The following is a 16,787-nucleotide window of genomic DNA, read 5'->3' as shown; positions in this document are numbered from 1 at the left end:
AAAGACCTTTACAATGAAAACTACAAAACACTGCTCAAAGAAATCAAAGATGACACAAACAAGTGGAAAAATATCCCATTCTCATGGATTGGAAGAATCAACATTGTGACAATATTCATCCTACCTAAGGCAATCTACAGATTTAATGCAATACCCATCAAATTACCAGCAACTTTCTTCTCAGACCTAGAAAAAACAACACAGGAATTCATATGGAAACACAAACGATCAAGAATAGCCAGAAAAATCCTCAGCAAAAAAAAACAAAGCAGGTGGTATCTCATTATCAGACTTCAAACTTTACTATAAAGCTACAATAATCAAAACAGCTTGGTATTGGTACAGGAACAGGCATATAGACCAATGGAATAGAATTGAGATTCCAGAAACAAAACCTCAATTTCTCAACCAACTCATCTTCGACAAAGCCTCCACCACCTACCACTGGGGAGAGGAGAACCTATTCAGGAAATGATGCTGGGAAAACTGGCTGACCACATGCAGAAGAGTGAAACAAAAATTAACTCTAAATGGATCAGAGACCTAAATGTAAAACCTCAAACCATATGAACCTTAGAAAATGAAGGACATACCCTCATGGAAATTGGAACTGGCATCCAATTCCTGAACAAAACCCGAAACCCACAGGTCATAAGAGATAAGATAGACAAATGAGACCTCATTAAACTGACAAGCTTCTGCAAAGCCAAAGAAACCATCAAGAGAGCAGGGAGACAGCCTACAGACTGGGAAAAAGAATTTACCAACTCCAGGTCTGACAAAGGCTTAACATCTTGGATCTACAAGGAACTCAAACATGCTGAAAAGAAAAAAACAAACAACCCCATTATAAATTGGGCAAAAGATATGAACAGACACTTCTCAAAGGAAGACATCCGAGCAGCCAACAGACACATGAAGAAATGTTCAACCTCACTAATCATCAGGGAGATGCAAATCAAAACCACACTGAGATACCACCTAACTCCAGTCAGAATGGCAATTATCAACAACTCAAAAAATAGCAGTTTCTGGAGAGGTTGTGGCAAAAAGGAAACACTTCTACACTGTTGGTGGGGGTGCAAACTAGTGCAACCTCTATGGAAAACAGTGTGGCGATTCCTAAAAGCTCTTAATATCAACCTCCCATATGACCCCGCAGTCCCCCTACTGGGACTGTAACTTGAAGAACTCAAATCATTCTATAAAAAAGATACCTGCACACATGTTTATTGCAGCATTGTTCACAATAGCAGGAACCTGGAAGAAACTATGTTGTCCATCAAAGATGACTGGATTAAAAAAATGTGGTACATATACACGATGGAATACTATGCAGCCATAAAAAAGAACAAAATCATGAATTTCGCAGCAACCTGGATGGAACTAGAGTCTATAATACTGAGTGACCTCTCACAGAAACAAAGATGTGAGTATCACTTGTTCTCACTCATATAGTGGACCTTGAACATCCAGCGTAATACTATAATAAAATGACTGACAGTGGTGGGAAACTATGGGGGATGGGAGGGAAAGGGAGTTGGGATTAAAGGTAGTAAATATCTGTCTGGGGATGGGGAGATACCTCTTATCAACAAGGGTGCCTGAATGAAGCATATTTGTATACCTAACCCTTAACTCTACCCCAAAATATCATAATAAAAAATATTGATTACAAAAAAAATTTTTTTAAGTGATTAAGGCAATAATTTCATTCAATTTTTAAAAAGTGATTAAGACAATAATTCCATTCAATTCAATTCCCAATTTCAAAACTTAAAACAAAGCTACAGTTATCAAAACTGACAGAAATATAGACATATAGGTCAATATAATAGAATTTAGAGTCCAAAAAAAAATCTCTGTGTTCAAATGATTTGTATACAAAGTTGTCAAGATGACTAAATGGAGAAAGAATAGTCTCTTCAACAAATGGTGTTAGGACAATTATTCAATTGTCTACAAGCAAAAGAGTAAAATTGAACCTTTACCTCACAGTATGTACAAAAATTAATTCAAAATGAGTCAAAGACTTAAAAGTAAGAGCTAAGACTATAGAACTTCTAGTAGAAAACATAGGGGTGGGTTTTCATGTCCTTGGATTGGGCAATGGTTTCCTGAGTAGGACACCAGAAGTATAAGTAATGGAATTAGAAAATCAGTAAGTTTAAAATGTTTGTGCATCAATGAACACCATCAGGAAGGTGAAAAGACAACCCACAAATGGGAGAAAATATTTGCAAATTATATAACTGGTAAGAGTCCAGTATGTAGACTGTATAAAATACCCTTACAAGTAAACAACAAAAGACAAACCACTCAGTAAAAAATTAGCAAAGGATTTCAATAAATATTTCTCTAAAGAAGAAATCTTTGTAAAAATGCCCAACATGTACAAATGCCCAAGTACATGAAAAGATGTCCAACATCATTAATAACCAACTAGGGGTATTAAAATGTTCAGGGAAGCCTTTTTAAAATGGCTAGTCACTCACTAGGATAGGTATACTTGTTTAATGCAAATAAAAAGTGTTGGTCAGAACGTTGAGAAATTGAAACCCCAGTATATTGCTAGTGGGAAAGTAAGATGGCACAACTGCTATGAAAAAATAGTTTAGCAGTTGCTCAAAAAGTTAAAATAGAATTGCTATATGACCCAGCAATGCCACTCTTAGGTATATACCTTCAAAAAATCAATACTCAAACAAATACTTGTACACGAATGTTCACAGCAGCATTATTCATAATAACCCCAAAGTGGAAACAACAATCAGCTGATAATTGAACAAATAAAATATGCATATCCATACAGTGGAATATTATTCATCAATAAAATAAATGAAGTATTAATACATACTACAACATGGATGTACCTTAAAAACATTGTGTTAATTGAAGAAGACAGTCTTAAAGTTCACATATTGTATATGAAACGTCGAGAATAGGCAAATACACAGAAGCATAAAGTAGACTGGAGATTACCTAGGTATGAGTGGCTGGGAGGAAGGTCTGAGAGAAAATGGCTATTAATGAACACAGGATTTCTTTGGGGGTAATGAAAAGATCCTAGAATTGTAGCAATTATTGAACAACTCTTCGAGTATACAAAAAACTACTTAATTGTAGATATTGAATGGTGAATGGTATGGTATGTGAATTATATGCAAATAGATATCTTATGAAAATAGGTCTTTATAATTGGGGAAATCTGTATATATATCGTATATTAAATATGTGTGTATTAATGTTAAATTTATTGAATGTAATAACAACATTATAGTTATATATGAGAATGTTTTTGTTTCTAGGAGATTCTAAATGCTGAACCATTTAGTGGTGAAGCATCTTGATGTTTAAAAATTCTGTCAAATTACTCATCCTTTTAAAAAAGAAGAAAAAATAAAGAAATAGGAAGAGAAGGAGGGGGTGAGGGAGGGAGGAAGAGAGGAATGGAGAGAAATTAACATACGAAACAAATATGAACAAATGAAACGTGGTCTTATTTGAGCAATTTATGACGTATAAGAATAGGAAACTACATTGACATTAAGCTTGTAATTTTTCCTTTGAATGTCACAGATTTGATGACATAGGATTTCTTTTTTATAAACTATGAGTTTAGTCATACAACTTGCTTCTGCAGTAATATATTTACATAAAACTAATATTGTTTTATTTTATTTTTTGTAAATTTTGTTTTCTATTTCTATTTGTAAAAAGAAACTCACCATTTTGTATATATTGGTTGTGGCATATGAATTGCAAACATGATAAAAAGTTGATCTTACTAAAGAAGAAAAACAGAAAAAAAAAATATTCCAGATATAACAGTAGAAAACTCTTGAACAACAATAATATTTCAGATATAACAGTAGAAAATTCTTGAAATGAAAATGCAGACTTGGAAATCAAAAAGTATTTTTGTGCTATAAAAATAATTGTAATAAAATTCATCAAATTCAAACACATAGCTGATGAAGTTCACAAACTTCAGGCTTGAGGAAATTATACATGCAAAGGAAATACGTCCTTATAGGAATTAGAGAGAAAAAAAGAGTATCAGCCCTACTTTAGAATTTTTTATGGCTACTTTGGAAAATGAGCTATAGATAAGAAAACAGTTATCCACAAATTCTATGCTGAGGTAAGTCATCCTTCACCTATTAATACATACAAAAAAGAAAAATCTAAAATATGAGAAAATTCTATAAATATAACATCCATGTACCATCCCTTGAAAAGTGATTTGATGCAATCTAACCATCCAAGGAATTAATCAACATAAAGAACTAAATAAAATTATAATATTAGAAAAATAGTATAAAATCAGTTTGACAATAATGAAGAAAAAATGTTATGGTAATAAATCCAAATAGCATGATGTATCTTTTAATAACAAAGTTGGAGTCAAAGCAAATAGCATTAAAGAGACCAATATTTATCATTATAATAAAGAGTATTTTTTTAGAAAAATCCTTTAACGATAAGACCAGATTGGAAAAGACAATATAGATACAAGAATACATCATGAAAAAGTGATGTGACAGAGATAGAATGATTTGAACATTTGATTAAGAATAAGTAAGCAGGAGACATGTAGATCAATGGAACAGAATAGAGTCCAGAAGTAAATCTAGTCATTCACGGTCAATTGACCTTGTACAAAGGTACTTAGATAATTCAGTGGAGAAAATGATAACATTTTTCAACAATTTACAATTCAAAACTGGATACAACCCCAAATCTATCAAAGCATGGATGATGAATAAATTCTGGTATATTTATACAACGGAATACTACTCAGGAATAAAAAGAAACAAACTACTGATACACAAAATTGCATAACTAAATCAATGAAACTTTATTCAAGCCTAAGAAGCCAGATAAAAGAGTACATATGAAATTATTCCACTAAAATGAAGTACAAAAGCAGACAAATCTAATTTGTAGTGACAGAAATCAGATAAAAATCATATTAGCAACAAGAGGTGGGAAACTGATGGCAAGGATTCACATTGAATTGTGGGATGATGGAATTATTCTAGATTTGGACTGGGGTAGAAGTTACGTGAAAGCTTACAATTGTCAAAGTTCATTGAACTGTATGCTTACCATAAGTGCTTTTTCTAGTATTTAAATTATACTTCAAGAAAGTTGAAAGAAATACATGCTTGTCATTAAAATAGAAGGCCAATCATTTGTAAATTTTCCAGATATGTGGTCATTCTCAATGATTACTTATTATTTTTCTTTCCTTTTTTTTTTTTTTTTTTTTGAGTTGAAGTCTCACTCTGTCACCCAGGCTGAAGTGCAGTGTCACACTCACAGCCACCCCAACATCGACCTGCTGGGCTCCAGTGATCCTTCCGCTTCAGCCCTCCAAGTAGCCAGAACTACAGTGTGTGCTACCAGACCTGGCTAATTTTTAAAAAATTTTTATTGTAGAGACGAGCTCTCACCAAGTTGCCTGGGCTGGTCTCAAACCCACAGACTCAGGCAATCCACTCACCTTGGCCTCCAAAGTGCTAGGATTACAGGCTGAGCCACCAAACCCGACCACTTATTATTTTTCAATTTGTTTTTCCTGACTAACACTAAAGCTAAACATCTCATATTGTTTATTTTTTAGGAATTTTCTGTATTTTAATATACATTTTACTTAGTTGTGGATTTTATTAGATTACTTATAGAACTATATGTATATTTTGAATTTTAATCTTGTGTCTGTAGACATGTTACAGTCTGTCACTTCTTTTGCGAATTTGTTTATGCATTTTTTTGTCCCAGAAAAGTTTCTTATTTTCATAAGGTCAAATATGCCAACATTTTTTCATATAGCTTTTGAGTTTAGCATAAATTATAAATACTCTTTGTATTAGAGCATTTTCATAGATTATAATATACATTTAGCTTTTTAAGCAATCTAAAACATAATTTTACTTATAGTGTAAACATTTTATTTAATATTTTGTATGTCAATTTTGCCAGTTGTGTATATCCTTTCCCCCATTGTTTTTCCTTATCAAAAAATAAATCTCTATATACATAGAACTACTTTTTACCATTCTTCTTACTCTACTCATCTTTCTGTCAATTCCTACATGAATACATACTGTTTTAATTACTGTTTTTTCAAATATGTATAGATATTTGTTGGGAAAGAACCTATTTTTCAAATATTTCAACTTGTCACAAATAAATGCAAAATATCAAAATAAATACAATAATCTCAGAGATTATTATAAATACCTGTATGCATGTAAGCTAGGAAACCTAGAGGAACTGGATGCATTTCTGGAAACACACAACCTCCCAAGACTGAAACGGAAAGAAACTAAAACACTTAACTGACCAATAACAAGCCTCGAAGTTAAATCAGTAATAAAAGCCCTAACAACAACAAAAATTTTGGACCAGATGAATTCACAGCTGAATTCTACCAGATGTAAAAGGGAGAGTTGGTATCAATATTACTGAAAGTATTCCAAACAATTGAGAAGAATAGTCTCCTCCCTAACTAATTCTACTAAACCAATCTAATCCTAATACCCAAATCTGGCAAAGGCACAACAAAGAAAGAAAACTATAGGCTGATGTCCTTGATGAACACAGATGCAAAATTCCTTAACAAAATACTAGCAAACCAGATCCAGCAGCACATCAAAAAGATAATTCACCATGATCAGGAGGGTTTTATTCCTGGGATGTAAGGTTGGTTCAAAATATGCAAATCAATAAAAGTAATCCACCACATAGACATAATTAAAAACAAGAACCACATTGTCACCTCAGTAGGCAAAAGACACATGACACTTCTCAAAGGAAGACATAAAAGTGACCAAGAAACATGAAAAAATGCTGACCACCACTAATCATCAGAGAAATTCAAATCAAAACCACAATGAGATACTCACACCAGTCAGAATGGCTATTATTTAAAAAGTCAAAAACCAACAGATGTTGGTGAGGTTATGGAAAAAAGAGAATGTCATACACTGTTGGTGGGAATGTAAGCTAGTGCAGCCCCTGTGGAAAGCAGTTTGGATATTTCTCAAAGAACTAAAAATAAATTTATCCTTTGACCCAGAAATCCCACTGCTAGTACATACCCAAAGGTGCATAAATCATTCTAGCAAAAAGAGACCTGTACTCATATGTGTATTGCAGTACTATTCACAATAGCAAACACAGGAAACAAACATATGTACCCATCAGTGGTGAACTGGATAAAGAAAATGTGGTATATACACACCATAAAATACTATGGAATACTATGAAGCCATTAAAAAAGAATTAAATCATGTCCTTTGCAGCACATAGTCTCACTTATAAGTGGCAGGTACACACTGGTGCACCTGTACATAAAGATGAAACAGACACTGCTGACTCTTCAAGGAGAAAGGGGAAAGAGAGGAAGTGAGTAAGGGCTGAAAAACTACCAGTTGGGTACCGTGTTCACCATCTGGATGACAGACTTAATAGAACCCCAGACCTCATCATCACACAATATAGCCATATAACAAACTCACACATGTACTCCTTGAACTAAAATTAAAAATAGAACAAAAATTTTTTTTACCTATTTTCTCTTTCAAGAGTACTTGAGGATAAGCTTGTCCATTTCCACAGAAATAATTCCACTGGGAATCTGATTTGGATTGTACTGACTATATTTAAGTTTTACTAGAATTGATTTTAAAATATTGGGATTTCCAAACACATCAAACTGTAAAGTTTTAATTGGATTGTTTTATTGTATAAAAAATTAATCTTTAAAAAATTGTTAAAACCAAGGCAACTTTTCCAGCATCATTACATATGTTCATTTCTTACAGTATTTTTAATATTTTTAATTAAAAAGTTTAGGTTTCTTCCTTTGTTCTTGTACCTACTTTTAACTGCTATTAAGAATATAATCAATTTTTCATTGCCTTTTTTAATACATATTTTTTATTTTAAAATTGTGGGGTACAGTTAAGGGTTAGGTATACAAATATGCATTGTGCAGGTACCCTTGTTGATGAGGTGTGCCCCCTCATCCCCAGTCAGATATTGACTACCATTAATCCCACCTCCCTTCCCCCACCCATAGTTTCCTGCCACTGTCAATCCTTTTCATGTAGTATTACGATAGTTGTTCAAGGTCCACTTATGAGTGAGAACATGTGATACTCAGATCTTTGTTTCTGTGATAGATCACTCAGTATTATAAACTCTAATTCCATCTAGGTTGCTGCGAAATTCTTGATTTTGCTCTTTTTTATGGCCGCATAATATTCCATTGTGTATAACAGACACTTCTCAAAAGAAGACATACGAGCAGCCAACATAGATACATGAAGAAATGTTCAACCTCACTAGTTATCAAGGAAATGCAAATTAAAACTACACTGAGATACCACCTAACTCCAGTCAGAATGACCATTATCAATAACTCAAAAAATAACAGATGCTGGAGAGGATGTGGTGAAAAGGGAACACTTCTACACTGTTGATGGGAGTGTAAACTAGTGCAGCCTCTGTGGAAATCAGTGTGGCGATTCCTAAAAGCTCTAAAATTCATTGCTTTATAAATTGGGCTTTCTGGTACAAAAGAAAGTTATTTAATTTAAAGATCAATCTTTTTTCTTGCCACTGATAGCTCTGTTGTACTATGTCATAAGATTTTAAAGTTCATCCATTATAAATGCTAGTATCACCTTAATAACCACATGATGAATAATAAAATATTTCAGGAAATACTAAAAGAAAAAAGCAAAATACAAAATTGTATATGTACTTATACAGAAGTAAGTAACTAGCTGGAAGATGACATCATAAATCAAGATATAGAAAAAAGAACAAAGAGCAGATTTGAATGAAACATAAAAAGTTTATGTTGTGCATGTTGAGATGAACTGTCCAGGAATGTCAAGTGGAGATGTTCACTGGGCAGATAAGAATAATAGTTGGAAGCTCTGGAGAAAGACAGGGATTCAAACAGAGATGCAGAGGTCAGCAGAGCATAAAAGAGATTGAAAGTAATGGGTTTGAATGTCATCACTTATAGGGAACAAGTAAGGAGACAAATTGACCAATATTAGCAACCTACCCATGTCATAAGTGTAGCTAAAAAAATGACTTCTCTCCTTATTTCTAAAACAAAAGAAAATGAAAAGAAACTGCCAGATCAGATAGTCTGGGATCTTACATAGATTCAACAATTGACATATTGTGTGTCATAAAAAGTTGCTGAACTCCATACAGTGATAGTATCTTCTCTGCTTCCTTGTAATCAGTATGAGAATGGTGCACAAATGTAGATATAAAGTTCTTTTGCAAAGTACAAAATACCAAGTAGAACAGAGACATTCTTAAAAACTGACTTGTTTTTGTTTTAACCAGCATCTAGCTTCTTTTCTGGAAGAATAAGTTTTAGGGCCTTTTGGTATTTTGTCCAAGTAAGGACAACATCCTCATCCCTAGTTCAATTACTCACAGTTATATTTCATCTCCTTTGCATATTGAATAATTATGTAGTATAACAGAAGCTTTCAAGATGAGGAAAGACACAAGAATAATATTCTAATATTAATATCAATTAATTATTATTACCAAATAAATTATGTCATAATTTCACAGGTTACCATCACAGAGAAAAGGGAATTTTCTTTTGACAAATGACTCTTTGCAAGGCTCCCTTCATGTCTCTGTTCCTCAGGCTATAGATGAAGGGGTTCAGTATGGGGGTCACCACAGTGTACATCATAGACATGACAGTGTCCTTGAGAGTAGAATTACCAGCTGATGGGCATAAGTAGAGACCAATAATTGTCCCAAAGAACAGTGACACCACAGCAAGGTGGGAACCACAGGTGGAGAAGGCCTTACAGATACCCCCAGCAGAAGGGACCTTGAAGATGGAGGAGACAATTCTCACATAGGACACGATGATGAGTAGGAATGGGATAACAATAATGAGGCCTCCCATGATAAATATCACCAATTCATTAACTCGAGTGTCAGAGCAGGCCAGCTTTAGCAGAGCAGACATATCACAGAAAAAGTGGGGGATCACGTTGTTGGCACAAAAACACAGTCTGGCCATGAGCAAGGTATGCAACATGGCATGGAACGTGGTCAGCACCCAGGACAGCACCACCAGGGAGAGACAGAGCTTGGGACTCATGATGATGGTGTAGTGCAGGGGGAAACAGATGGCCACATAGCGGTCATAGGCCATGGCTACAAGGAGGAAGCTCTCCAGGTCCCCAAAAAACAGAAAGAAATACATTTGAGTCAGACAACCTGTATAGGAAATAGATAGATCTTGGCTCTGCATGATCTGCAACAACTTGGGAATGGTCACAGAAGAGAAGCAGAGGTCAGAGAAGGACAAGTTGCTGAGAAACAAATACATGGGTGTGTGGAGGTGGGAGTCCAGTTGAATAAGGACGATAATGAGGAGGTTTTCCATGACTGTGGTAAGATACATGGCCAGGAACAGGGCATAGAACAGGTTTTGCTGCTCTGGTTTGATGGGCAGGCCCAGAAGAAGAAACTTTGAGATTGTTTGATTCTTGTCATGTTCTGTCTCCAGCATCGTTAAGGGAAAATGCTAGTGTCCTTTAGAAACCTAAATTTAAAAATGAAGATATTTCTTGATATATGGTCTATTAAGTGTTCTACAAAAAGTCTTTATTTAACTGTCATCTCAATAATTATAATTGCTGTACCATGAATATCTCCAATTAGACTCTATAATCAGAAATGACTTATTTTCTTTATATCACTCACATGTGTCCATATGTTATCCTTTCTAAAACACTCTTATCTATTTAATTCTGAAATATAACACATGTTGGCTTTCTCTTACCTGCCTGGTAGTCATCCTCAGTGACTGTAATTGACTCCTGCTCTGTCAATATCATACATGCTGATAATCCTCAGGGCTTTTCTAAACTTTGTTTTTTCTTATAATTCTGCATATACCCCCAAGAAAAACTCATCTACTCTACTGGATCAATTGCCATTCAAAACTTAAGTGTAGACATTCTCCAACCTACAAAACTCTGTATACCAAGTATCAATGATTATCTTCCCTTGGATGTATTCCAGCTATCTTCAGCTCAACAGATCTCACATGAAACCCTGGCCTCACCTTGCTCCTCTTCCAACCCATCCTCCTCTACTCTCATATTTAGTAAAAGGAATCCAGGCTCAAGTCAGAAACTTGAGAGCTTTATTTCATTAATTCTTTTCTCTCATCAACAACCAACCAGCAAGTCCTATAGATTTTACATTTTGTTCTTTTTCTAATTCATTCACTCTTTCTCCCAAATACCACTATCTTAGACACAGCTGATATCTTATCTTACCTGGACTATTTAAATCACTTTTCAATTCATCTCTCTACTTCTGTGCTTCAATACTTTTCTCTTCTAACAATCTTCATTCATACTGTGGCATTCTAAGGTGTAAATCTGATCATTCCTCTCTCCTGATTAAATACTTCATGAATTATCATTGTTCTTAAGATAGAAGCAACATTTCTTGTAAGGACACAAATGATGTTTTGTTACCTGAGCTTTGCCTACCTCCACAGCTTCATCTTGCTCCACAATGACTCTTACATCCCACTCTCCATCAATGCTGGACTTAACAGTCTTACTTCCAGCCTTTCACACTTGCTGTCCCTCCTGCCTAACACCTTCTTCCCTCTGCCACGTCTTACCTCTGGCTTATTCACTCTTATCCCTCAGGAATGTTCCTGACTCAGCTAAACCTTCCCTGTGTATGTAGACCAGAGGAGACCTGCTGCTATGTTTCCACAGCATCCTGTACTCATCCAATAGCACTCAATGCCCTTGATCTCTTGTTGATAGCTAACTTCCTTACCAGATTGTAAGCTCTATGCAGGAAAGGCCACATCTGCTTTTGTGACTGCAGCAGGACTAGCACCTGGCTTGGTGTTTGGATATTGCTCATGTTTCATAAATATTTGTTGGCTATTCTCAGGCTGAGATATACATTTCTCCAACTTTAAAGGCAGAAAACTCCCATTAATTTAGACAAATTGTTCCTACTAAAGACTTCTGTGACTAGAACTCATTAGCTTTAACAATTTAGCACTAAATTTTGACACTCTATTATTGACTTTGTGGGTGTACTTTTTTACCATGGAAAATATTAGGGTACCTAAGGAATATTATTCTTTCCATTAATATAGATAATTCAAACCAAACATCTTGCACTTAAGTCCACATGATATCATTGATGTTGGTGTGGGGGAAAAATATATACAATGAGAGTTTTATAAATTATAGGACAAGCAGAAAGGTTTATTTCTACACTCAAGCCCTCACTTGATTTCTTTCTCAGATATCCATATTGCCGAAGTGATGGTTAACTTTATGTGTCAACTTGGCTAGGCCCTGGTACCAATTATGAAGGTATTTTGAAATGTGATTAACGTTTAAATCAGTAGACTTTGATTAAAGCAGATTATTCTCCATAATGTGGCAAGTCTCATACAATTAGTTGAGGCCTTAAGAAAAAAGACTGTGGTCCCCTGAAGAAGAAAGAATTATGCCTCCAGACTGCCCTCCTACTCAAGAGTATAACAACAGATCTTTCTAGAGTTTCCAGTTTGCTGACTTATCTGCTCTTCAGATTTCAGACTTGTCAGTCCTCACAATCTCATGAGCTGAGTCCTTATAAGAAATAGATATAGACAGATGGATGGATGAATAGATAGATAGATAGATAGATAGATAGATAGATAGATAGATAGATAGATAGATGACAGACTATGGCTGTGGTTCTGACTTCTGGAGAACCCTGACTCTAAAAACACCACAGTATGCCTCACATCTGACAAGGAAAGCAGAGAAGGAGCATTTAGAGATAAGGGAAGCTTCTTCACTAAAAAATATATAACTGAGGAGATATATAATGCTATAATTTTCACCCTGTTTAGTGTTTAATACAGCTGTTTTTACACTCAGACATTATGTGCTGGTATTACAGTGGAAAGAAACATTTGTGAAAATCATATATCTGGTTTCTCAGAATTTTTCTTCCTTGGTAAATTAATGGGACCCATCTCTGGTGTCAAAAATGTGACTAGGAGTCACAAACCAAAGACACTACTTGCAGATGTTGCCACTGATGATGAAAAAAACTTCACTGGGGACAGGGGGAGCACACCTCATCAACAAGGGTATCTGCACAATGCATATTTGTATATCTAACCCTTAACTATACCCCACAATTTTGGAATAAAAAATATGTATTATTAAAAAAAGAAAAAAGAAAAGAACTTCATATCTTCCTCACCTATTGAATCGTCAGTTTTCACTCCAGGATTGGACAAAAGATTCACCTAAGGCAATGTTTCTAAACTTGAATGTTTATGCAAATCTTCTGAGGATTCTGATTCTGTAGTTCAGGTCCTACATTTTTAATTAATACCCAAATAATGCCAGTGCTATAGCCCATGGAATGTGCATGATTAGTAAGGATATATATTTACTTTAAATTATAAATTACTGGATCCCATCAGACAAATTTAATCAAAATATCTGAGAGGAGGCTTATGAAAAGTTTTTTTAAAAGTTTCACACATATTGCTTTTGACCTTTTGGTGAAGATCGGGTGTGAAGTTTCACAGTTAATTATAAAACAAACCAAGGCTTGGGAACTACTGCATTAAAGCCTATCTCACAGAGATGTCATTATATTGAAATACTATATTGCACAGTAAGTAATATGTATGATGCTGTCATAAGTAACAACTGTAATGGACAAACATTAGTCAAAATACTTCTAGAATTTTGGAAGTTTGGGAGGCAGAAGAGTGGAGAAAAGGAAAGTTGTATCTGAAAAACTACCCTACAGAACATCACACAAACTTGAGAGACCAAGACCCTCGGGTTGGAAGGACACTAAGGCACCAGCTTATCTACCCTTTTCCCCAACTTACCCAGTATCTGACGGTAACACCAGGGCCCTGAACTGAGATCCTGCTCCTCTTTATTCTTTAGAGGCATGTGAAGTAACAGCCTCTGTGGTTGTCCCCTGTGTCTAGACCATCCGCTTCACGTCTCTTCTTCTACCATGACTAGGCCTAAGGGATCCTGCATCCCAGAGGAATCCAGATCTTGGAGTAACTCATTAAAGACAAAGTAACTACCCAAGATCTCTCCAGAACAAATTATCTCAGACTCCTGTAGCAGGGCCTGATTATAGTGACTGATCACATATAGTGACTGCCTGTAATTTGGGAGAATATGAGAATAGAGAAGGTCATAGATGGATGCTTAATCATTGCCTACTTAGGAAATGGACAGTAGTCTTATGTGGCTAGAGCCTACATTTTTGGAAGTGAAGAAGAATGGTTGCAGAAGCCAAAGGAGTAAGCTGGTACTGGACTGTGAATAGCATCTCTAAGCTTTCTTAGAAGTATAGTAATTTACACAAGAAGCCATTAGTGATCTTTGAGAAGAGTGCATCCATAAAACACATGTTTTGTAAATATTTCTAGGTGGTAGTCTCTCACTAAAACTCAACTGCCCTTAGAAATACCCCAGGAGAGAGATCAATTGCCATTAAAAAGAATCAGACTTCTATGACCCAACCATATTAGATATATAGAAAGGACAGGAATTGGAGAAAAAAGGAACTCTCTCTGTTGGGAGCCGGCCATAGAGGCCCGCCTGAGCATTAGGGATCCAGGTGGGCTGCGGACCCTGAGACCACTAGGATGAGTTCAGGAGCTGATGGCCCATTCCCTTTTCCCTTTTTGGCTGTTTGGCACATCTCAGTAGCAGGGACTTTGATGATCTAAGCATGAAACTTCGAGAGTACGACAGGCATGGCTAACTCTAGGGATCCATTGTTCCCGTTTCTCACAGACTGCAGTTTCAGCTTTAAGCTTAACACAGTTCAAACTCAGGTCACATTTGGGAGACTTTAATATGGTACAAGCTTCTTTATAAGATTTAAAAGTATATTTGTAGAATTAGTATATACATATAAAGTGCTGTTTCAACTTTAATAATATATATAATTATCTAGAGCTACCAGAAATGGCCCAGCACGAACTTTGGGCTGGGCCACATTCCTAAGGGCCCAGCATGTAACTTGGACTGAGCAGCTGCATTCTTTTAAACTGGTTTTAGCTACAGTTAGTGTAGGGGTTTTTTTCTACTTATTATAGAAATTGAATTTATTTTATTCATAGAAAGTATTGTAGAATAGGTTATGCTACATCAATGAATTATGTTAGTTCAAGCATGATCAAACATGATATTTTGAGGTTTCATAAGAATACAGCTAACTTTAGAAATATCATTGTTTCCATTTTCTACTATTGTGGTTTTGGCCTTAGTACAACTTACAGTTTATATTTGGGTTTTATTTTTAAAAGGTTTATTGCTGATGATCAGCTTTATATATTAGAATTAGGAATTAGAAACTTATAGAAGTTAAAATAGATATATAGGATTTTAGAAGAGCCATTTTGTTAAGAGATTGTAATCAATTGTTCCTAGAAACGGCCCAGTATGATCTTTTGACTGGGCCACATTCTTTAGGAACTGGTTTGGGCTATAATTAAGAGTTTCTATAGTGTATGTAGAATTAGCGTAAAATAGAAAGGAATTAGGTTTTAAGTGAGTCATTATGTGTTGTGTACGCATAAGTTTTAAAAGTTATTATTAGAATATTATGATGTTAGAATTGAAGTATTGCTTTTGAGGGATATTAACCAAGCGTGAGGAACAGTGAGATAATTTTGGGATCGTCCTTCCTCATGCTTGAAGAAACACCTGGTGGGTGGGGGACACTCCTCATCCACTGGGCTTTGCGTTCATGTAAATGTCTTGTGATTTAATTGGGATTGTCCTTCCTCATGCCTGAGGAAACACCTGGTGGGTGGGAGACACCCCTCATCCACCTGGCTTTGTGTTCACGTGAAAGTCTTGTGATTTAACCTGTGAAAATTTAGGATAAAAGGATTATGGTTTGTCCCATTAAACAGCTTCTGCACTAGACAGAGTCCAGTCTCTTTCTTTCTCCCCAATTCTCTTTCTTTCTCTTTATTTCTCCAGAATAATCACCAACGCTGCCACACCTCCCAGGACCCCCTAAATCTCTTTGCAGGGGCTGGCCCCCCACATATTTCTTCATTATATTATGTTTCTTTCATTTCACTATATTACATTTCTTTATTATATTAACTTCATAGAAGGTAATATACCTTCCATGTGGTTACCCAAGAAACAGTTTGTGTATATGTGTGTGTTTGTGTATATATATGCATATATACGTATATATGAAATGGGCTTTATATATGTATATATAAAATGGTTTATTGTTCATACTGTTTTTATTTTTCCATTTAATACTATATTGCAAAATTTAATATTCTCCATGTGTTACTAAATATATGCTGGCTACTATAATGAATAATCCCTGAAATCGTAGTGGTATGAGACAAGAAATATTTTTTCTTACTCAAGTAAAATCAAGTTGCCATTGGGGTGTGGTGAGTATATACTTCATGCTATCAGGCTGATGAACTGAGATTTTCAATACAAAACTTTGATTTTCGACTTCTGGCAAGATGGCGATGGGGCAGCATGGTCTGTGAGACCCTCCATGGAAGAGAACACTCATAAAGACCCTAGCTCTCTCCCATGGACTGCAGCTCCCACTTTGGCAGCCTACTCTTCACAGGGAGCTCAGCCACCATTGCCTCCACTGGTCAAAATCACTGCAGTCTGGGCCACTGCTGCAGCCGTGGA

The 16,787-nt window shown here is 35.4% G+C and overlaps 1 protein-coding gene across 1 annotated transcript; it reads right to left on the bottom strand.

Annotated features, from left to right (window-relative positions):
* Window positions 1–9,628: 9,628 nt before the first annotated feature.
* Window positions 9,629–10,582, bottom strand: LOC103260121 (olfactory receptor 1E2-like). Its single transcript, XM_008057759.2, has one exon. The coding sequence runs from the start codon at window positions 10,580–10,582 to the stop codon at window positions 9,629–9,631; it is 954 nt and encodes a 317-aa protein (XP_008055950.1).
* Window positions 10,583–16,787: the final 6,205 nt, after the last annotated feature.

This window comes from Carlito syrichta, unplaced genomic scaffold, assembly GCF_000164805.1.
Source record: "Carlito syrichta isolate Samal-C Ts95f unplaced genomic scaffold, Tarsius_syrichta-2.0.1 Scaffold303121, whole genome shotgun sequence".
In the NCBI taxonomy this organism is placed as follows: domain Eukaryota; kingdom Metazoa; phylum Chordata; class Mammalia; order Primates; family Tarsiidae; genus Carlito; species Carlito syrichta.
Note: the sequence above shows the minus strand (reverse complement) of the source record. Positions and strands in the feature narration are given on the sequence as shown.